The following is a 23643-nucleotide window of genomic DNA, read 5'->3' as shown; positions in this document are numbered from 1 at the left end:
CACACGTCTCACACTGCACGTTCTACCTTTGTTCGGCATTTGGGGTATTCGTGATCTCCGGGTAGCACTTTGAAAGAGATGGGTACGCGGTCCGCTCGTCTATTTGCACAAAATGCATCCCAAATGGCGCGATGAACAGCGTTATATGTCACATCTAGGCCGGTGAGGGTCACAAAGGCCATAGGACGGCAGCATAACTCCACAGGAAAATCCCACTGTGTGGGGCTCATTTTGGAACTCGAAAGACCTGAGAGATAAAGAAAGACAAAACCAGAATTGTATTTATTTGTGCAGGAAACATACCAGAAATGCATGAAACGGATTATTAGGATTATTGATCTATGATATGAATGCTGAATGGCAAGAATGAGCCATCGATGGAAGGGATTGGATCGAGCTTGGAAGTTGTCCCCTATCGAGAAGAGTAAAAAGACTGGAGGGAAAATAGCGCAAATAGGGTCTAATCCGACAATGAAATTAAATAACAGATTATGATCTGATCCGCAGGACGATGTGTCTCGAAACGTTCACCTGCTGCGAATCCGCGGATCGTCCGACCAATTGAAATGAAGACATGGAACATTCCTGGGGTTGTTTCGTGCTGTTGATTATTGAAAACGTCAAGAACCAGGAAATATTAAGCATGCTGTTTTATTCTATGCATTTCGCGTATCTATGTGGTTGTTTCTGAAGAAGAGTATTATACTTCGAAACGCGTCAAATAAAACCGAATGTTTAATGCTTCCTGGGACTTGATGTCTTCAATGATCAGCAGCATGATACAACTCCACAGATGATCCATATCTTCATCCCTATCGAGAATGGTACTCCGCAATTACCAAAAGCTCCATGCAGAATGAATGGAGCGGTGGGGAGCATGCTGGACCTGCACGTCATTAAGAGGGAGCTCTGCGGAGCCCCCTCTCAGTACTGGTGGGGGTCCAAGTGGTCAGACCCTTCCCTTCAGCAATCTATTACCTTTCTTTTATATATATAACTTGTAAACACGGCATCACACCTATAAGTATAAGATCTACACCAGAGATCGACACCCTGCTGCAGATTTATCTATGCAACGGCTGAAATCCATTGACTCCTAGTCCCCATCACATCAGCGAGTAGTATAATAGCCTCTGTACACAGGCCGACCCCACATCACATACACTCCGAACAATCTGTAATAGATCGCTCAGTGCACGCAGGCGGCCATTATTCTCGGCAGCACAGGCCTTGTTTTCAGATGACAACGTGCTGCTGAGAACTAGGATACTTTGTACAACACATAAGATAATGGCACCAGCTTTGCTCGTTCGTCGGTTCATTAGCCGCCTGTTTACACTGCCAGATTATCACGATACGAGCGATCCTAGGAAGGCTCATTCACCGTAATCCTTCAGTATTAATACAACTGTACACTTAGAGGGATATTCCAGCCGGAAGGATTCATCAGCTGTATACTGTGTGATATGCTATATCGGTGAGGGTCTCCACACTGAGGCACCCTGGATCCTTCTTCCTTCCAGCCACAGACCTGGGACAGAGCAGATAGGCGCCGGCTCCTCTACCTCTGGGGCTCAGGTTCTGCAGCTCTGATTATCTGTGGGGTCCTAACACTCACAGATCTCCCTATGATGTGACCATCCAGCCATCAATCAGGGGAGATACTGAACAGTCCATGTGACTCCTCACACTGACAGCCAGTCCCCATAGTGCACCCCGCCCGCTGTATACCCGCACCTGTGACGTCACAGCTCCCGCACTGTACAGCTGCGCAGCCCACGGACGTACAGATGTGACGGGGCTGCGGTCACACACGGGCTGGGCCTCAGTACATGTCTCCTCCCCGGGCCGGAGATCCTCAGGAGGCGACCACCCCGGATACACCACACTCAGCGGTCACTGACAGCCCCGGAACACAGCGCTGTCCCTGCTCAGTCAGCTGATGCCCCGCACAGCCTGCCGGGAATGTTCTGTGAACCTGCAGTCGCCATCTTTATTTTGGGCACACTATATTTTGTACTGACGTATCGTTTCTTGCAGCAGAGACAAAGACTTTCTTGTAGATGCAGTAGGTTTTTATTTATTTTTAAGAAAATGACCCATTATCTTACGCAATCCTTGTGACTTGTGGACTTTTCCCTTTAAATGTCCGGTTCAACCAGTGGTCGCGCATTGATGAGCTAGGAGGTGCGGGCGCATGCGCAGTGCGGGTTTCGGGAGTTGTGCAGGCACTGGCAGTGGCAGGTAGTGGTGGAGCCCGGCTGAGCTGGTTGGGCTGCGGGCTGATGTGAAGCCTCTGCTGGGAGCCGCGGCCTCTGCACGGACTGACAGCATGGCTGCCAACGAGGACCAGGAGGTGAGTGGCTGAGCCTGCTGCCTCCCTACCTGTGCAGCTGTATGCTGAGGGGCAGCGTTATACGAGGGGTCTGGATACCAGGAGTATCTGACCATCCTGCTCATAAGGCCGAGGGAAGGGTGCAGGAGATGCCGGCCTGACAGAACAGCGCATGGAGGTGACCCCAGAGCTGCGCCCCCTGTGGGCCTGTCCTGCCTGGTGTCCTAGTGGAGAGACGCTTCTAGGTCACCAATCCCGGCCTCAGCCGTATTCAGCCATGTTGTAATAGATCACCTGCTCATTATAGGCTACTAGATGGTGGCCTGATTCTAACGCATCGGGTATTCTACAATATGTATGTATGTACGTCGCGCTGTGAGTGGGGGTTAAATTCTGCGCCAATATCGCTGATTGGTCACGGCAGGCTGCGTAGTATATAGCACAGCCCACGCAGTATATAGCACAGCCCACGCAGTATATAGCACAGCCCACGCAGTATATAGCACAGCCCACGCAGTATATAGCACAGCCCACGCAGTATATAGCACAGCCCACGCAGTATATAGCACAGCCCACGCAGTATATAGCACAGCCCACGCAGTATATAGCACAGCCCACGCAGTATATAGCACAGCCCACGCAGTATATAGCACAGCCCACGCAGTATATAGCACAGCCCACGCAGTATATAGCACAGCCCACGCAGTATATAGCACAGCCCACGCAGTATATAGCACAGCGATGTTGTATATTGCACAGCCACATAGTATATAGCACAGGGAAGTAGTGTATAGCGCAGCCACGTAGTGTATAGCGCAGCCACGTAGTGTATAGCGCAGCCACGTAGTGTATAGCGCAGCCACGTAGTGTATAGCGCAGCCACGTAGTGTATAGCGCAGCCCACCGTAGTGTATAGCGCAGCCCACGTGGTATACAGCAGTGTGGGCACCATATCCTTGTGAAAAAAAAGAAAAGAAAAAATCTATATATATAATTGTCCTGGAAATCCCGCGTCTCTGATTGGTCGAGGCCCAGGCGGCCTCGACCAATCAGCGACGGGCACAGCATGGCGACGATGATGTCATAAAGGTTGCCTCGACCAATCAGCGACGGGCACAGTCTGCCGCGAATTCGCTTCGACCAATCAGCGACGGGCACAGTATCGACGTAGATGTCATAATGGTTGCCATGGTGACGATGATGTCATAAAGGTTGCCTCGACCAATCAGCGACGGGCACAGTCTGCCGCAAATTCTGGAATCATCATTGTCCATATACTACGGGGACATGCATATTCTAGAATACCCGATGCGTTAGAATCGGACCACAATCTAGTAGTTATATACTCACCTTTCGTCGTCCACCGAAGCTGTCCCACCCCTCGCAATGCAGCCGGCAGCCTCCGTTCCCAGTGATGCATTGCGAAATTACCCAGATGATGTAGCGGTCTCATGAGACCGCTAAGTCATCTGGGTAATTTCGCAATGCATCTCTGGGAATGGAAGCTGCCGACAGCATCGGGAGGAGTGGGAAAGCTGCGGAGGCGACGGAAGGTGAGAATAGCATGATTTTTTTTAAAAAATTATTTTTAACATGATGTCTTTTTACTATTGATGCTGCATAGGCAGCATCAATAGTAAAAAGTGAAGCGGTTTTATCTCCCGCCCCAATACCGCTGATTGGTCGTGGCCGGCCGCGACCAATCAGCGACCCGGGATTTCCGTTACGGAAGTTAGTTACAGACAAACAGACGGATGTACCCCTTAGCCGATATAGAGATAGATATATAGATAGATTGAAGTTCATGCTGTGTCCTCCGTAGTACACGCCTGCGCAAGGCAATATTGCCTTGCGCATGTGTGTACTACGGAGGACACAGCATGAACTTCAATCCAATATTTCGGCCAGCATGCAGCCAGCGGGTAAGGAAAGGGTGAATCAAACACCCGAAAACCCCGCCCATATGACCGCAAACCTGTCCCGCCAAATTCAGGTGACAGGTTCCCTTTAAAGTTATTCCCGTTCTAAGACCATGTTCACACATTCAGTATTTGTAAGCCAAAACCAGGAGTGGGACAATCAGAGGAAAAGTATAAAAGAAACATATGCACCACTTCTGTATTTATCACCCACTTACAAATACTCACCATGTGAACATGGCCTAACTCCTCTTCTCTGCAGCAAATTTTTATTTCCGCCTTTTCATCTCTTCCATCCCTTCCTCCAAGAGTCATAACTTTCTATTTTTCCATCGACAGTCGCGTGAAGGCTGGATTTTTGTGGAACAAGTTGTAGTTTTGAATGACATTGTTCATTTTATCATGTGACTCACTGGAAAATGGGGAAAAAGTGCAGTGAAATGTTGGGAACAAAAGTGATCCCACCATTGTTGTTTGGGCTTTGTTTTTACTGCGTTCATTGTCTGGTGGTAATGACCTGACCGTTTGATTCTCCAGGTCAGTACAATTGAGGCGATACCAAAATGTCATAGATGGGGGGGGGGGGGGTTGAATTGGGACGTTTTGGTTTATGTCGCCACTTTCTGAGACCTGTGATGTCTTTATTTTTCCATTGATGCAGGAGTGTGAGGGCTTCTTTCTTTGCGTGGTCAGCAGATGTTTTTATTGGTATAATTTTGAGGTACATACAACATTTTAATCACTTCTTACTTCATTTTTTTTAATAAGGGAACTGTGATTTTGATTTTCTCATTGGAATACCAAATGTGTTTATTTCCCTTCTGTGGGGTTGGGAAAGTAGGCAATGATATGCAGGTATGTGAAGTTGTGTGAAGGTGTTAAAAGATGGGTATAGATGGAAAGTGCTTGTAACAGGCACCAACTTACCAATGTACTATTCATTAAAATTCTTCATTTTTTTTCTCTCATTTATTTTGCTTTGTTTACAGCTAATTGCCTAGGATACCGACCACTGCTACAGTCTAGCTGTGGTGGCCAAACCTACAGACAGCTTATAAGCTCTGTATCATAATTGCCAGTCAGATTGCTGGAGCGCATTGTTGGCCCTTGACATTCCCAGTGTCACCGGGCTCGTCAGTGCCCATGTTGTAGAGCTTCCTTAGTGGCATCATAAGCGTACAGTTCTGGCCGGCAGTGAACCAGTGACAAGAGTATGAGCTGTCAGTCGAGCAGGAATGCAAGGCCCCTCGGCAAGGAGGAAAGGGAGTGGAGGGCTGCTGAAAAGAAATGATGGGACAGCACTTTTAAAAGGGTATCAAACTGTGGCAAACAAAATGTGTGTGTGTGTGTGTGTGTGTGTGTGTGTGTGTGTATATATATATATATATATATATATATATATATATATATATATATATATATACCCTTAAATATATGAGGGGACAGTACAAAGACCTTTCTGATGATCTTTTTAATCATAGACCGGTGACAGCGACAAGGGGGCATCCTCTACGTCTGGAGGAAAAAAGGTTTAAGCATAATAACAGACGCGGGTTCTTTACTGTAAGAGCAGTGCGACTATGGAACTCTCTGCCGTATGATGTTGTAATGAGTGATTCATTACTTACATTTAAGAGGGGACTGGATACCTTCCTGGAAAAGTATAATGTTACAGGGTATATATATTAGATTCCTTGTTAGGGTGTTGATCCAGGGAACTAGTCTGATTGCCGTATGTGGAGTTGGGAAGGAATTTTTTTCCCCATGATGGAGCTTACTCTTTGCCACATGTTTTTTTTTTGCCTTCCTCTGGATCAACATGTTAGGGCATGTTAGGTTAGGCTATGGGTTGAACTAGATGGACTTAAAGTCTTCCTTCAACCTTAATAACTATGTTACTATGTTATGTTATACCATCTGCTCGTGCCATGTACATGTACCCTTAGTTTGAGGGTTGGAGAAGAGAACATGTAGGACATGCAATGAAATAATATTTAGAAAGGAAAAAGAAACAAACTGTTATGTTAAATGTATGGACCTGAAAATGACATGAATGAGGTCGGCAGGTCCCCGCATAGGGTTGACAGCGTGTACAGTGGCTCCTTTTTCAATTTCATGGCAGATTCAAGGGTTGCAGTGCATGCTTTTATATGACATAGATGCCTTGGATGGTACAAGCCATTTTCCAATAATAAACATAAAATATTGAGGGGTTATTTATTTATTTTTTTAACGGTCGTATTGATCTATTTCAGATGGAGTTGGAAGCTCTCCGATCCATCTATGAAGGAGATGATTGTTTTAAGGAGATCGGACCTACAGTGTTTCAATATCGGGTAATATTGCTCTTCATATTGTTATGTCCATTAATTATGGGTTGATATATAAACCATTTCCAAAAAAAACCAAAATTCTTTTTCAAGCTGTGGAAGAAAATATTGATCCGACTCCGTTTATATATATATATAAAGGGTTATTGTGGCTTCACTCACTTCTGCACTTGGAGGCGAGTGGGACTGGTGATGACATGGTTGTTGTGCACACGATCAGCAGGGATCCTGCATTTATCTTATTCTAGTGAATGGGAAAAGTGCACTGTCCCACTGTCCTATCCTAACTAATAGAACAAAGGTATGATCTCTGCCGATTACACACCCGTATCTGTAGATGTTATGTCACTGGCCCCACTCGCTCGCCCCCTAGAGGGTAGGAATATTTGAGAACCAAAAGTTTGATAAATCTTTCCCCTTTACTATTTTACAGGTTGGAGACATCGGGGACCATAAAGCCTTTCTTGTTGAAATATCATGGCCAGAAACTTACCCTGAAAGTGCCCCCAATATATCTATGAATGCATTTTTTAATAATCAAATGTAAGTCCTATATACAGTAATACACTTCTGTTTATTCTGGTATTTCTGTTCTTTTCATTCATTCTTATGTCTTCTTTAGTTCTCCAGCTGTGAAACAGTGCATTGTGAATAAGTTGCAAGAGCAGGTGGAGGCAAACCTCGGTACATCGATGACTTACACCTTATTTGAATATGCCAAAGACAATAAGGAAGAATTAATGGAGAGCCATCAACCATTCAGTAACAGTGCAGTAAGTATCACACACAGTGTTTTTTATTATTTGGGAAGTGACACAAGGAAATGTGAACTCCAGCACAGGGGATCACTTATTGACAGCTCGACCCGTACATCTATGTTCAAACATATTTTGAACATTCTAAGAAACTCTAGAGCGCTTCTGATACACCAAGGGATCAGTGTAATAAAAAATCAATAAAAATATGAAAATCAGCTTACAATTGGTGAATGGCAATGGCCAGCTTTCAATAGCAATACTTGAAAATGAAAAATAAAAAATACATCTTGCAGAGCAAGGAGGGCAGATGGTTCAGGAGAATGATTAAAAAATATATGAAACTAACAGTAAGCAGGGCGTGCTGCCATGACTGTTTTCCTGTGAACGTCTTCATAGGAGACTGTGATTTTTGCAATATACAGCAATCCCTCACAACACAGCCCCATCAGCCAAAAATTGAAAAGATTACATGTCTCGAAAAATGACGACACATGCAAAAAACATTTTTCTTTTTTTTTTTTTATGTATACAAATTTCTGAATTTTTTTCTGATACATAAAAAAAACAAAACAAAAAGACAATGCATGTTTGGTATCATCGTAATTATGCAGACCCAGAGGCTCATATTGCCAAATCATTTTTACTGCATAGTGAACGCGGTAAATAAACAACTCAAAAAGCAATTGTGGAATTTCCAGTATACTACATGATCAAGTGAATGGTGTCCTTCAAAAGTACAACTCATCTCTCGCAAAAAAAATAAGCCCTCATACAGCGACGTCAACAGAAATATAAAAAATGTATGTCTCTCGGAAGACCAAAAGGTAAAAATGAATATGCAAAAAAAAAAAATGGAAAGTCGCCTTGTCGACAATGGGTTAAACATATACTTAGGCGATCACTTAACATGAGAGAACTACAACACGTCCGCTACAACGTGGGCGTCCCCGCGTGTCCGCTACAACGTGGGCGTCCCCGCGTGTCCGCTACAACGTGGGCGTCCCCGCGTGTCCGCTACAACGTGGGCGTCCCCGCGTGTCCGCTACAACGTGGGCGTCCCCGCGTGTCTGCTACAACGTGGGCGACCCCGCGTGTCTGCTACAACGTGGGCGTCCCCGCGTGTCTGCTACAACGTGGGCGTCCCCGCGTGTCTGCTACAACGTGGGCGTTCCCGCGTGTCTGCTACAACGTGGGCGTTCCCGCGTGTCTGCTACAACGTGGGCGTTCCCGCGTGTCTGCTACAACGTGGGCGTTCCCGCGTGTCTGCTACAACGTGGGCGTTCCCGCGTGTCTGCTACAACGTGGGCGTTCCCGCGTGTCTGCTACAACGTGGGCGTTCCCGCGTGTCTGCTACAACGTGGGCGTTCCCGCGTGTCTGCTACAACGTGGGCGTCCCCGCGTGTCTGCTACAACGCGGGCGTCCCCGTACAGACACACCAGTATGTACACTACATAATTGTTCGTGCAATTAAGTAACTGATTCTATTTGAGTCCTCCCATTTTATCATCTACAACCGTTTTGTGTTTGTTTGTTTTTTCCTATGTTGAAGCCTAGAACAGCATTTACATTTATCATGGCCACATGTAAAAGATCCTTTTCATCTCAGTTCTCCCATTAGGGTGGGAAGGTGCTAATACATCCCTCATTGTGTGGATCCTTTTAAGAATCATTAACTGGTCATTTCCCATGTCTTCTATTCTTAATATATTATGTAGGCATATTTCCAGCCCCTTTTTTTTTTTTTCTTTTTTTTTTTTTTTTTTTTTTAAATAATGGAAGACTGCTTTAACTTTGATTAAAGAAAAATTTTACATCAAAAATAAGTTTTTCTAAAAGGGCTTTAGAAGCTGGAAAGATATGATTCTTGCATCATTGAATTTATTACAACCAACATGATTTAGATTTTTTTTCTGTTTGTTCTTTGCTTGATTTTTAAAAAAAATATATTTGATGTATCTGTGTATATTTTGTTTGTTTTTGTTTTTATTTTTCTGTTCTAGACATTAATTGGAAATGACTGCACAATAGAATCAGCAAACGCAACTCAATCTAGCAAAAAAAAAGACAAAAAAGAGCAGCTGACAAAAGCCCAAAAGAGGAGACTGGCAGATAAAACAGGTACGGTAATATGTAACGGAGATGTACATGACCTCCACAACTAGTGTTATCATGAAAACTGTCCTGGGCACCTGGTCATGACATTGTGGTAAGATTAGGGTGTCCTCTCTGCTGGTATAGGGAATACTATACGCATGTTAAAGGGATTGTGCCACAAACAAAAGTGCATTTTAATCAATAATCTTGGAATAATTATAATAATTTCCACAATAGGATATGTTTAATAAATAACCTGTTCCTGTGCTGAGATAATCTAATAAATGTGTCCCTGCTGTGTACTGTGTAATGGCTGTGTCTGACTGTACAGGAACATGGTGTGATCGTACCACATCTCCTGGACAGGGGAGGAAGCAAAAGAGCATATACGGGTAGGATGGGATCACAGCCAATTATTTTTCATACTAGATGGTGGCCCGATTCTAACGCATCGGGTATTCTAGAATATGTATGTACTGTATGTATGTATATAGCAGCCACATAGTATATAGCACAGGCCACGACATATTCTAGAATACCCGATGCGTTAATACAGGCCACGCAGTATATAACACAGCCCAAACAGTATATAACATTGCCCACGTAGTATATAACATTGCCCATGTAATATATAGCAGCCGGGCAGTATATAACACAGCCCACGCAGTATATAACACAGCCCACATAGTGTATATAACACTGCCCACGTAGTATATAGCAGCCATGTAGTATATAGCGCAGCCCACGTAGTATATAGCACAGCCCACGTAGTATATAGCACAGCCCACGTAGTATATAGCACAGCCCACGTAGTATATAGCACAGCCCACGTAGTATATAGCAGCCACATAGTATATAACGCAGGCCACGCAGTATATAACACAGGCCACGTAGTATATAGCAGCCATGTAGTATATAACGCAGGCCATGCAGTATTTAGCAGTGTGGGCACTATATCCCTGTTAAAAAAAATAAATAAATAAATAATAATTAAAATAAAAAATAGTTATAGTTGTCGAGGCGCGCGCGGCTGCCGCCAGCTTCCGTTCCCAGGATGCATTGCGAAATTACCCAGATGTTCAGTCTTCTGGGTAATTTCGCAATGCATCTCTGGGAATGGAAGCTGGCGGCAGGCACGCGCGCCTCAGCGGACGACGGAAGGTGAGAATAGCAGGTTTTGGGGTTTTTTTTAATTATTTTTAACATTAGATCTTTTTACTATTGATGCTGCATAGGCAGTAGAAAGTTGGTCACACAGGGTTAATAGCAGCGTTAACGGAATGCGTTACCCACGGCATAACGCGGTCCGTTAACGCTGCCATTAACCCTCTGTGAGCAGTGAGTGGAGGGGAGTATGGAGTGGGTGCCGGGCACTGACTGGACGGGAGTAGGGAGGGACTAATTCTCGGCCGGGCTGTGGCCGTCGCTGATTGGTCTCGCAAGCTGCCTGTCCTGGCTGCCGCGACCAATCAGCGACGCGGGATTTCCGGGACGGAAGTTGCAGACAGACAGACGGAAGTACCTCTTAGACAATTATAAATATATATATATATATATTGTTTAAAAACAGGCATTGAAAAGTTTAACCTCACAGAAATAATCAGCTGTGACCCTGTGCTATCCTGTATACTCTTTTGCTTCCTCCACTGCCCAGGAGCTGTGATATGATCAGACCATGTTCCTGTACGGTCAGACACAGCCATTACACAGTACAGAGCAGGGACACATTTATAGGATTATCTCAGCACAGAAATATTTTATTTAACCTCATTCCGACGTTGGTCATAATAATACGCCCAAGTCAGAATCCCTCACTTTGATGTGTGCTCCGGCGCTGAGCCCATATCTTTCCCAACACGTCAGTCTGTTTTGAACAAACAGCTGACATGTGCCTCTAACAGCCGCGGGTGGAATCGCGATCCACCCTCGGTTGTTAACTTGTTAAATGCCGTTGTCAGTCTCTCTGCTTAACTCATGCCTCTGGGAAGCGCAACGGAAATCCCATCCATCTGTGACCCACTCGCATGATCGCGGGTCACCAGGGGGTTGGCATGACAACCAGAGGTCTCCAGCAAACCTCTATGGTTGTCATAGCCAGATTGCTTTGAGCGCCACCCGGTGGTCGGCGCTCATAGCAAGTGAGCATTTATGCTACATTCAGGCGAACTGATCATCACCTGTATGTAGCAGAGCCGATCAGACAACTGCAGCTTCTAGTCTCCCATGGAGATTATTGAAGCATGCAAAAAGTAAAGAAAAAATGATTTTAAAATTATTTAAAAAATATAGAAGTTCAAATTATCTCCCTTTCACCCCATTCAAAATAAAACCATAATAAACGGGCGATCAAAAGATCATATCTACACCAAAATGGTATCAATAAAAATGTCAGCTTGGCACACAAAAAATAAGCCCTCACCCAACCTGAGATCACGAACAATGGAGACGCTACAGGTCTCGGAAAATGACGCCATTTTTTTTTTTAACCAAAGATTGGATTTTTTTTTCACCACTTACATAAAAAAAGAACCTAGACATGTTTGGTGTCTGTGAACTCCTAATGACCTGGAGAATCACAATGGCCGGTCAGTTTTAGCATTTAGTGAATCTAGCAAAAAAGCCAAACCAAAAACAAGTGTGGGATTGCACTTTTTTTTGCAATTTCACCACACTTGGAATTTTTTTCCTGTTTTCCAGGATATGTTAAATGCAATGTTGTCGTTCAAAAGCACAACTTATTTCTCAAAAAACAAGCCCTCACAGGGACCTATTTATGGAAAAATAGAAAAGATATGGCACTGGGAAGGAGGGTAGCGAAAAACGGAAAGTGGACCGGGGGTTAAGGGGTTAAACACATCCAATTGTGGAAAGTATTATTATTCCAAGATCTGTTGATTAAAATGTACAGTACTTTGTTTGTGACACAACCGGGTCATTCCATATCAAGTGATCCAAATATGAATATTTTTTTTACCTTACGTCTTTAGATTTTTTTTATTTTTTGTTTTTATGAAGTACAACTTTAGTTAATTACAAATTAAAAGTTTAGAATTTTTTTCTTCATCAGTTAATTTTTTACAGATTTTTAAAGTTTTGAAAAAGCATGGATTTTGGCCTGGTATGGCTTTACATTTTTTATCATATCTCGGGCTAGAATTAAGATATAGAGGTGGGAGAGGCATCATTTTTCTCAGAACGGTACCGGCTTTCATTTGACATGTCACAAGACTATGTTTCTTTATATTTTGTTTTGGAGAAATCAAATTAAAAATTTTGATGCGCAATTCTGAAAAAAACGTATGTTTTAAAATTGTGTAAACATGCATGTGTGTTACTTGTGTCCTTGTTTACATTTGTACAGGGATTCAACTTGGGATCTATCACATTTGTATTTTTTTTTAAGCCTTGAATCATCTGATTTTATGATTGTGTGAGTTTCTTCCTTTTTTCTTTTCAAATTACAACTTACTGCATTCAACATTTATATGTAACAATAAAGAAACACAAAAAACAAAGTGCCAGAATAAATACATCTTAGGCTACTTTCACACTAGCATCGTACTCGGCCCGTCGCAGTGCGTCGGGCCGACGTACCGACGCTAGCGTTGTTAGCGCTGCACAACGGGTGCAGCGGATGCAGATTTTCAGCGCATCCGCTGCCCCATTGTGAGGTGCGGGGAGGAGGGGGCGGAGTTCCGGCCGCGCATGCGCTGTCGGAAAAGACGTTCCCGACGTACCAAAAAACGTTGCAAGCAACGTTTTTTGCTGCCGACGGTCCGCCACAACATGATGCAACCGTCGCACGACGGTTGCGACGTGTGTCAATGCGTCACACTGCGTCGCCAATGTTAGTCTATGGAGAAAAAACGCATCCTGCAAGCACTTTTGCAGGATGCGTTTTTTGACCAAAACGACGCATTGCGACGGAGAACAAAAAACGCCAGTGTGAAAGTAGCCTTAATCATCATAACAACTTGCTCAGCATTTTCAACCTGAATTCATTGAACAAGCCAAAAGATAAAACGTGATCATATCCTCAAGTGTGGTTTTCTAAATACAGTCTGATCCTAATTATATGTTAAAAACAAGATTAAAAGAACCAATATTTTTACCACCTATTTATACATGGAACAATTTTTTTTCTATTATATCACTAAACATGTCATTTCTGAAGTGTATTAGAAGAATAGTCCAGTAGTTAAATCCTCGTTCTATAAAATATGAACTAATCAAACAATTAATAGTAGGTTTTTACACTGGCCTCATTATTGTGTCCCTTCTAGTGGGTGAAATGTCATCTTGCCCATAAGCGCTCACTAGCAATGGCCGTCTCCTTCTGTGTCAGAGTATGTGCGGCTGTCATGGTGCTCGGCTCCACCTGAGTTATATCTGATTTTTGTTCACTTTTACAATGTCTGATTTTCTTGGATACACAAAGGACGGCGCTGGACCAGAAGGTGCAGAAAAGTCACTTCTACGTCTTCATTTTCACAATCTTTGGAGAGTCAGTAGCCGCCAGCACCGATCATATTCACAGGTCACATATCCAGTTAGGTCATCCATTGCCGATCTTGTGCCGCCTTCTACCATGTCATGGATGTCACTGTCTTTATTTCCACTACATGGGATGACAGTCCGGTATTGCTGAGTCCCTGTGATGGGTTCTGCTTCCTGTAACTGATGTTATAACAATCTCTCCTCCTCCCCGTAGTCCTGGTTCGTACAATACATGAACTGGATGTTAGAGTATTTTTCTCCCTCCATTTGAGGAGTTGCCTGGGTGTTCAGATTTGGTGCGAATACGGTCTGTGGAGGCCCGAGCTGCCGGCCGGTCATCTGCTCTGCAGTCACCGTCTACCCCTGGTCATTCTCAGCCCTAACAAAGCTTCTCCTCTGTCCTCTCCTGCTTCTAATACTCTGTAACATAATAAATAATACCGTAATATCTAGCAATCATGGATTATTTGGTAAATACAGACCTCACACTGTTAAGGTACCGTCACACTAAACGATATCGCTAGCGATCCGTGACGTTGCAGCGTCCTGGCTAGCGATATCGTTTAGTTTGACACGCAGCAGCGATCAGGATCCTGCTGGGATGTCGCTGGTCGCTGAATAAAGTTCAGAACTTTATTTGGTCGTCCGATCGCCGTGTATCGTTGTGTTTGACAGCAAAAGCAACGATACCAGCGATATTTTACACTGGTAACCAGGGTAAACATCGGGTTACTAAGCGCAGGGCCGCGCTTAGTAACCCGATGTTTACCCTGGTTACCAGCGTAAAATGTAAAAAAAACAAACAGTACATACTCACATGCGTCCCCCGGCGTCCCACACTGACTGAGCGCCGCAAAGTGAAAGTGAAACCACAGCACAGCGGTGACGTCACCGCTGTGCCCTGCTACTGCCGGCGCTCAGTCATTGCAGGAAGCGGACGCCGGGGGACGCATGTAAGTATGTACTGTTTGTGTTTTTTTACATTTTACTCTGGTAACCAGGGTAAACATCGGGTTACTAAGCGCGGCCCTGCGCTTAGCAACCCGATGTTTACCCTGGTTACCCAGGGACCTCGGCATCGTTGGTCGCTGGAGAGCGGTCTGTGTGACAGCTCTCCAGCGATCAAACAGCGACGCTGCAGCGATCGGCATCGTTGTCGCTATCGCTGCAGCGTCGCTTAGTGTGACGGTACCTTTAGACCACAAGCTGAGCAGATCTGAAATCAAGATTTTTGAACTGACACTGAAATAGTTTTATTTTTTAAAATATGATCCCATCATGATCCCATCTTGTATTTAGGTACAGATGTGAATAGGAGCATAGCAGGCACATGTGCAGTTTTTGAAATTTTTAAATTAAACGTTTTTTTCGGAAATGCGTTTTAAAGTTTTGCGCTTGCGTTCGCATAGGTAAAATATTATCAAAGATACTCTTGTGACATATCTGGTGAAAGCCTGTACAGTTCTGAGTAGAATGGTGTTTATTTTGTTTCTCTATCTCTTTTCTAGCCTGAGATATGGGGAGAAATGTAAAGGCAGGCAACACCGAAATTCGCACTTTATCCGAACTTTGAAAATCAATAAAAAATAAAAAAAAAAATCTAGAATTTTTTTCTTCTTCACATTTTGCATTCTCTGACACACTATTACCAAATAACAAAATCTCAAAAGAATTAAAAATATAGTGGTAAAAATCATTGGTTCACTTGACATGGAATGACCCAACCCCTTTAAGTATAGATGAGCTTGTAGCTGTCAGCTGTTTATCCCTTTAATACTGCATTTGTCTTCTTGTACCTTTAAGGACCAAGCTATTTTTTTTTTTCAGTTGATGCAGCTTTGCAAGCTTATTTTTGCAAGATGAATGGTATTATTCAATGTCCCGATTGAATGGTAACCTTTTCTAGGGAAAATTGGAAAGGAATAGCTATTTCACCATTTTTTTAACCTTGTCATTAAAATGACAATTAACTTTATTCAGTGTTAGTAGGAATGTTACCAAATAAATACATTATATAGTTGATGCGCAAGTCCCAATTGATCGTCCTCTTAGCTGATGGCATCCATCGCCGGACTGGTGTGACGTCATTGTTTTCAGTGTGACACACAGGTGACATTGCGCCAGGGCAGCCAATCAAAAGAAGAGCTGCAGATGCTGTCTGGTAAGAGTTCTCCGACTCCTGTCCAGTGGCCATATACCACTTTCGTGGCCCGGGGACTGGGATGTGCAAATTGATTTGCTCCTCGTCTAGGGAGCATTTTAGTCCTTTTTTGCACTAAAAACATATTTAAAAAAACAACAACTTTTAGTTATCTGCACCCTGCAAGCAAAATATGTGTGTTTTTTTTTTTTTTTATGGAGGACAACTTTTTTTTAATATTAAACATAATGTTCCATTTATTTTTATCCTGTTGGAGAACTGCAGCCTGTGTTCTCTTCAGTGTAATACATAGGTTTATGTTAGTGACTAGTGCTAAACTGCCAGGAAGATGAGGCCTAATAGTCAGAGGCCTGTGGTGGAGCAGCGGTTCTCTGCTAGCTCTCTGTGGCCATTGCCCATGTGAAGCGCCAACAGAAGGAGCCTTTTCCCTCTGTCAAACATTTTCGGTGGCACAGCCACTATTAACCAATGCATCTAAGGAGTTAAATGGTAGGAGACCAACTTCGCAAGAAAACCCGTTTTGCTAAATCATTAGGTTTTTATGCAGATTTCTAAGCCCTTTTACTATTTTACATAACATTATTTACTATCCTGTAAGTTTTTTATTTTTAAGAAGCAACTTTCTTGTCAACACTTCTGCAGCTACATACATCTGGCCATATACATGGTTACAAAGTTATTGAGCTGTTATGAAAACTGAAATATATTCTCATAATAATTCTTTCCTCATACACCTTTTAGACCACAAGGGGGAGCTACCACGTGGATGGAATTGGGTTGATGTAATTAAGGTAAATCTTGACCATCTTCTAATGTTTGGGAAATGGTAAAATATTTTCTTAGTTCTTATTTTATTGTTTCTCATTTCTTTCTTTATCTTGGCTGGTATTGACACTGCGGGGTCTGCGGCGGTACAATTTTCCAGCATGTAAGTATCAAGTCCATTAAAACCATTGTGTAATGTTGAGGGCTATATGTGCACCTTTTATTGTGTATGTATTGTGTTATTGTCTAAATATCTTAAATGGACAAGACAATCACAGAGTTTGTTTTGAAGAAACTGTCAAGACTCACAGCTGACAATTTTTCATATACCGTATATACCCGAGTATAAGCCGACCCCCCCCCCTAATTTTGCAACAAAAACTGGGAAAACTTATTGACTCGAGTATAAGCCCAGGGTGGAAAATGCAGCCGGTACTGGTAAATTAAAAAAAAAAAAAAAAAAAAAATAGATACCAATAAAAGTAAAATTAATTGAGACATCAGTAGGATAAGTGTTTTTGAATATCCATATTGAATCAGGAGCCCCATATAATAAAAGACATACTCGCCTCTTGTCGCGGCCCGCTGCTCAGCATCCCGTCCCTCCGCACTGACTGTTCAGGCAGAGGGCGGCGCGCACACTTAATACGTCATCGCGCCCTCTGACCTGAACAGTCACTACAAGAGGATGGGAAGACGGAGCGGCGTCCGGTGGATGGAACGCGGACAGGTGAGTATGAAATACTCACCTGCTCCTGGCGCTCCTGACGCTGTCCCTGCCTGTCCCATGGTACCGCAGCTTCTTCCTGTAATGAGCGGTCACTGGTACCGCTCATTACAGTAATGAATATGCGGCTCCACCCCTATGGGAGTGGAGTCCATATTCATTACTTTAATGAGCGGTACCACGTGACCGCTGAATAGAGGAAGAGCTGCAGCGCGGGAGACCATGGGACAGCGTTAGGAGCGCCAGGAGCAGGTGAGTATGCGACAGTCCTCTCTCCCCTCTCACCCGCCGACGACAATGACTCGAGTATAAGCAGAGAGGGGCACTTTCAGCCCAAAAATTGGGGCTTAAAATCTCGGCTTATACTCGAGTATATACGGTACTTGTCTCATCTCAGGCTTAGGCTAGGTTTACATTTTCATGTTTTTTTCTGCAGTCAAAATCTGGTCTCTTGGCAGTTAAAAAAAAAAAAAAAAAAAAAAAGCGCAACCAAAACACGAGATTAGCAACATTTTTTTGCTGTTTTCTTGCTGCATTTATGATGCTTTTTTCCAGATTCCAAAGTTCAGCATGGCTTCCACCATACACGGTGTTAGGGCACCAGTGCAAGACATATGGAAAACATAAAAGATTTTTGCAAAAAAGGCAGTTTGATCAAATTATTTAAATTGAGACAAAAAAAGGATTGCTTTAAAAAAATAAATAAAATAAAGTGCAAAATACATTACATTAAAAAAGTGCTAGCCTCCGTGCTCGTGTGGCGATGCCAAGACATTATGTTTTATACTTGGTAAAATCACCAAAATAAATGTGTTTTACATATTGTTGTACGAGCTTTTGCTTTTCACCTACAAAATTCTGTAAGAACTGATAACGGAGTCTTTTGCTGTAGTTTTGTGCTTGTTTCTTTATACGGGTTGTTATACTTAACATGCTGCAACTTAAAATAATGCAGCAGTTTTCCAATTTAGTTAGGAAAAAAAGTGTGATTTCTGAACCCTCTTGTGCTGTAAAAAGTCGCTTTTAATTTGCATAAAAAATGCAGCAAAAAAAGCTGCAAAAGCGCAACATGTGAACATAGCCTTACAGTATGTTAGCGTCTGTTTAGATAAAAGGTAGACTGCTATTTTGCATTGATCCTGCAATGCTACATTTACATGAGCAGTATTAAGTCCTTATTATAAATCATGTATGAGCTCGCTGTACACATCCATAGTTCCTACAATGCCGTGGGTCTGCTTGGCTGCTAGGTCACTGTGCAGTACGTGGAGTCCAGATGTCCATTTCCAGAGTGTAAAGCACCAGAGCAAATGGAGTCAGCGAGAATACTGGGACATGGTACAGTCATTGTCAAAGGTTTTGGGACTGACACAAATTTTGGTTTTCACTAAGTTTGCTGCTCCGTTGTTTTTAGATTTTTTTTTTTTTTTTTTTTAGTCACACATCTCTCTGGTTGGTGAAGTACAATTATAAGCATTTACTAATTTTTTTTTTACACTTTTATTGACAAATACATGAGTCAATGTTTATAGCGTTGACCTTTATTTTTCAAGACACCTGTACTTCACCCCGGCAGCTGGATATCGGCTTCTGGACCAAATCCTGACTGATCTCTCCTTCTTACCTAATCAGTGCTTGGAGTTTATCACAATTTCTGTATTTTTGTTTGTCCACCCAATTTTCGAGGATTGATGCCAGGATCTCAGGTCTCCTGGCCATTAACCCAAAATGTCAATGTTTTATTCACCGAACCACTTAAAGCTTTTGCCTTTTAATATGGTCTCCATCTTGTTGGAAAAGGCATTGTTCATCACCAAATTGCTCCTGGGTTGTTGGGAGAATCTGCTCTTGGAGGATGTTTAGATACAATTTTATATTCATGGCAGTGTTCTTATAGGCAAAATTGTGAATGGGCCTACTCCCTTGTATGAGTAGTCCCCACACATGAATGGTCTCCGGATGCTTTATTGTTGGCAGACATAAGACTTATGGTAGCAAACACCTTTTCTTTTCCGGACCATGATTGTTCCTGATGTCCCAAACAGTCTCATGGTGGCGTCACCAGAGAAATTACCATTACCAAAGTTCTCTGCATTCCAATCCATATACTTCATGCATAATGTCAGTTGGTCCTTGATGATTTTCTTGAAGAGAAGTGGCTCCTTTACTTTCATTCTTGACACCAGCAATACCACAAAGAAAGCGGTGTACTAGTCCCAGATGGTACAAAATATAAACTTTTTTAGAATACAAATATAAAAGGTCAAACAAAGTCAGTAAGGAGCTAAAAATCGGCAAAACATCCGTATTACATGATGGGGGGGACAAGGCGGCATCCACACTACAGCACTACAGATCAAATATAATTAAGTACTTCATCTGGATTAACAAACACTCCTTTATATAATAAGTGTAACCAGCCAGTAGAAATAGGAGAGCATAACGAAGCATACAAAGTACTAAGCTGATAGCTGATGACATACCGTGTAATAGAGAGCGCTGAGCTGCAAGCCACGTTGTCCCCCGACCCTCCCAACGCGCGTTTCGGGTAAACCTTCTTGACACCAGGCCAGCCTCTGAAATCCTTCACCCCATTGTGCAGATGCCCTGACACCTGCCTGCTGCTATTCCTAAGCAAGCTCTGCACTTGTGTTGAATCCTCTTTAGCAGACGTCCTGGCACTTGCTGGACTTTCTTGGGCACCTTGAAGCCTTCTTCACATCAATGGAACGTCTCTTGGAAGTTCTTGATGATCTAATAAATGGGTGATTTTACATTTGCAATTCGTCTGATCACTTTTCATAACAATTTGAATGAATTCAAATTGCCATTTTTGAAAATTGGAGGCGCAAACCTTCTAAAAAATAAAAATAAAATAATAAATGAAATTGTGTTAACCTCAAAAAACTTTTTAGCCACAACTGAAGCGTGAAGGATTGTAAGTGTAACTCTGAACTATAATTCAGTCTGTAACTTGGGATCTATACAAAGATTCCATCTGCTTTTCATGTATATTAGTGACCTGATTGTTTGCTAAGGAAAATACTATACTTTTCTAATAAATCTACACAATGTGTTTCTGGCCTGTGAGCGGCACATGGCACAAGTTTTCCTCATAAGTTTCTAGGTAAAACTACTTGAGAATTAAAATTGAGACTAGTCGGCATCCCTAGAGAAGATTAGTATTTTGCAGAAGAACATTTTCCCCAAACCTGTGTAGAACAATAATTCCTGCTCAGCTTTTCTTTTCTGGTTATTGCACTTTATTATGTAGAGTAAGATTTCCTGACTAGTTCTGTATTTTATATTTTAGCTGTCCAAAACTGGCTCCACCGAGGATGACTAGACGTCATGAAGAGTCTTTTTAATAACATGCTACGTGACTGCAGGTCGTCATCTCCAGTTTTTTTCTTATATTACTTTGGTAATTTATTATAAAAGTCACATTTTATAAGAGAAGCCCCTTTTGTAGGCTTTCTGTTTAATAAAGATGTGCAGTGTTCTTGTATTTTATTCACACAAGACTATTTGTCCATTTTATGAGTTTGTGAAGATAAACTGAATGATGTGTGAGAGATTTACGAACGAGGTGTGGAAAAGGTAGTCCTACTATGGGGAATCTGTCACCAAAGTCATCCGCCTGTGTTGTCATCGAATCCCTAGTTACCTTCTACAGTGTTGAAGTCCTCTCCATCATGTGTGCGCCCTGCTGTATCCCTGATATTCGTAAGCTCTGGCTCCCCTGCACTTCTGTCACTCGTAGGCGGCTATTGTCCTATGTACAGTAAAGGCAGAAAGCTGTCAGTCAACGCTGGATGGGTGTGGAGTCCCGCAGCTTAGGAATAGGAGCAGAGCTGGGGATTTCATGAGCATGTCTGAAAGTGGTGCAGCACTAGAATCAGAGCCTTTGTTACGACTTTATGCAGCCCTTAGGACGTCCGTGATTTTTCTTGTATGTGGGAAAAAAAAACACTGATTTTCATAAGCGTTTTGGATTAGCTTTTCATCACTGTTAGGTGAGTGTGTCCTCTGTGATTTTCTTCTGTGAAGAAGAAAAAAATACCACACACAGATGGCAATGTGTGCTGTATGATTTTTCATTGACTCGTATGAGTGGTTTTGATCCATGACGAGACCCAACTTGAATTGGTACATGCTCTGTCTGTGAAATACACACTAAGGGTACCAAATAGAAATCTAGCATAAGCTTAGCAACAGATTATGGAATTCTTATAGAATTCATGATTTATTTATTTTTTGTTGCATATATTATGAAAAGGGTTTTCTGGTTCAGACAGCTCCTTGTCCTGCTGTATTGATTGGGATGCCCTCTAATAAACTGAACATAGGTCTGCTCTGGAGGACTAGGCAATGAAATGGTTTCAGACGGACAGTGTGTTACAGTAATGTACTAAGAATGAGCATTCAGGCTTCCTTGTGATTTCAGTGTTTAAAGAGCTCCACATTAGGGGACCTAGCAAAACCAGACAACCTTTTTAAAGGCATATTTAATATAAAATTGTATTGTGCAGAATTGACATCCATTTTTCTATTGGCTATGTATGAACACCCTCGATATTCAGATCAAAATCTTGCTTAAAGGGGGGTATTCGCAAGTTGTTTCTTGAGCAGTTTACAGCGCTTCAGTCTCCTTACACCCTGATGTCTAGCAAGATGGGCACTTGTCCTTTGACCGTTCTGGTGTCAAAGTATGCTGCTGTCAGTGTTCTCAAGTGTACATTGTTATCATTTTATTTGCATATTGAGGTAATAGTATATTTGAACAAGCATATGATATAAGAAAATAGCAATGATTAGGAAAACTGCTGTGATAACTGCTGATGCTGGGGACCGAGATGGTGATTTTTGCAGAACTGATAAGAGGAGCTTGGTTAGGAGCTATGAGGGAGGAGGAAGGCTAGCTGCTAGGTGCTGTATAGAAATCAGTGGGCTGGAGGGAGCTCACTTTGTTCTTAGAAATGAACAACTTTCCTGGAATGTGCATACTCCCAGGCTTTCGTGACCAGTCTTCTTGGCAACAAGCTGTACACTGTAAGGTAAACCTATAACAGGAGGAGAAAGAAAGTAGATAGAAAAAAATCAAGTCAGTTGCAAACTGATCTCTAACTAGATGGAGACCCGATGCTATCGCATCGGGAGGGCGGTAATGTCACAATGGGGGCAGGCTTTGCAGCGTTGAGAATCTCTCCCCCCACAGGGTGCTCACCCACCTATCCACTCTCTCTTTCCCCATGTGCTGACTTCTCCCGTCTGTGCTCTCTTCTTTGACCTGTCTACCCCATGTGCTATCCCCCTTGTCTGCTGTCTCTCTCCTTCCTGTGCTGTGTTCTCCCCTCATGTGCTCTCCCGTTTGAGCTGTCTCCCCATGTACGCTCTCTCCCCCATCTGCTGCTTCTCCGCTCATGTCACCTCTTCTTTGACCTGTGTACCCCATATGCTCTCCCCCTTGTCTGCTCTATTTCTCATTTCTCAACGGCGTATACAGTGTGTGTGTGTGTGTGTGTGTGTGTGTGTGTGGTGCGTACTTCACATACAGTGTGTGTGTGTTCCTCTGGTGGTACCACGCAAGAGGCTGGTACCACCAGCAGTTTCCATATTGAGATACCCATCACTTGGGTCCAATATGTAGGTCGGTGAACCTCCGCCGCTTGGAATTCTGGGATCCGGACGGAACAGGATGTGAAGACATTACAAGGTAAGTATATATTAAGATTTTTTTTTTTAACTTGCTGGATGGTTTACAAAATAAATTGTGGTGGTGGACAATACCTTTTAGGCTATGTGCACACGTTGCAGAATTGCCGCCGAAATTTACGTGGCAATTCTGCAACTCCCTGCCATGGGAAATACGCATGCAGAATTGGCATGCATATTGCCGCTAAACATTTGTTCTCTGACATAGCACAGCACATCTGCTGCGTCATGCTTCTCAATATGTCACTTTCATCCATTAAACTATTTATAGTGCCATTTCCTTAGTTCCTTTCATGCTGTCTGAAGGACATCATTCCTGTACATGCCATACAATGCTACAC

At 42.9% G+C, this 23643-nt stretch overlaps 2 protein-coding genes across 3 annotated transcripts in view; one reads left to right on the top strand and one right to left on the bottom strand.

The window, feature by feature from the left end:
• Positions 1-1974, bottom strand: part of TRAPPC11 (trafficking protein particle complex subunit 11) — a 50168-nt gene extending 48194 nt beyond the window's left edge. Inside the window, exons 1-2 of the mRNA XM_077279567.1 lie at positions 1738-1974; positions 27-247 (exon numbers count right to left, since the gene is read on the bottom strand). Of these exons, the coding sequence (XP_077135682.1) occupies positions 27-230 (204 nt within the window). The 5' untranslated portion in view covers positions 231-247; positions 1738-1974. The remainder of the gene's footprint in view (positions 1-26; positions 248-1737) is intronic.
• Positions 1975-2043: 69 nt separating this feature from the next.
• Positions 2044-21095, top strand: RWDD4 (RWD domain containing 4). 2 transcript variants are annotated; one of them, XM_077279569.1, is made up of 7 exons: positions 2044-2068; positions 6510-6590; positions 7018-7127; positions 7207-7357; positions 9344-9461; positions 16837-17023; positions 20901-21095. In XM_077279569.1, exons 2-6 carry the CDS (start codon positions 6510-6512, stop codon positions 16923-16925), a joined length of 549 nt encoding a protein of 182 aa, XP_077135684.1. In that variant the 5' UTR covers positions 2044-2068; the 3' UTR covers positions 16926-17023; positions 20901-21095. The 2 variants fall into 2 exon arrangements, with proteins under 2 accessions (XP_077135684.1, XP_077135683.1); XM_077279568.1 differs by lacking the exon at positions 2044-2068 and adding an exon at positions 2170-2356.
• Positions 21096-23643: the final 2548 nt, after the last annotated feature.

Source organism: Ranitomeya variabilis, chromosome 1 (genome assembly GCF_051348905.1).
Source record: "Ranitomeya variabilis isolate aRanVar5 chromosome 1, aRanVar5.hap1, whole genome shotgun sequence".
Taxonomy (NCBI): domain Eukaryota; kingdom Metazoa; phylum Chordata; class Amphibia; order Anura; family Dendrobatidae; genus Ranitomeya; species Ranitomeya variabilis.
Note: the sequence above shows the minus strand (reverse complement) of the source record. Positions and strands in the feature narration are given on the sequence as shown.

What these genes read in the sequence shown, in the direction of transcription:
- RWDD4 (XM_077279568.1), top strand. Translation starts at nt 2,333, where the DNA reads ATGGCTGCCAACGAGGACCAGGAG. An exon ending in CTGCCAACGAGGACCAGGAG is followed by an intron (nt 2,357 to 6,509) that starts GTGAGTGGCTGA and finishes GATCTATTTCAG; the next exon opens with ATGGAGTTGGAAGCTCTCCG. An exon ending in AACCATTCAGTAACAGTGCA is followed by an intron (nt 7,358 to 9,343) that starts GTAAGTATCACA and finishes TTTCTGTTCTAG; the next exon opens with ACATTAATTGGAAATGACTG.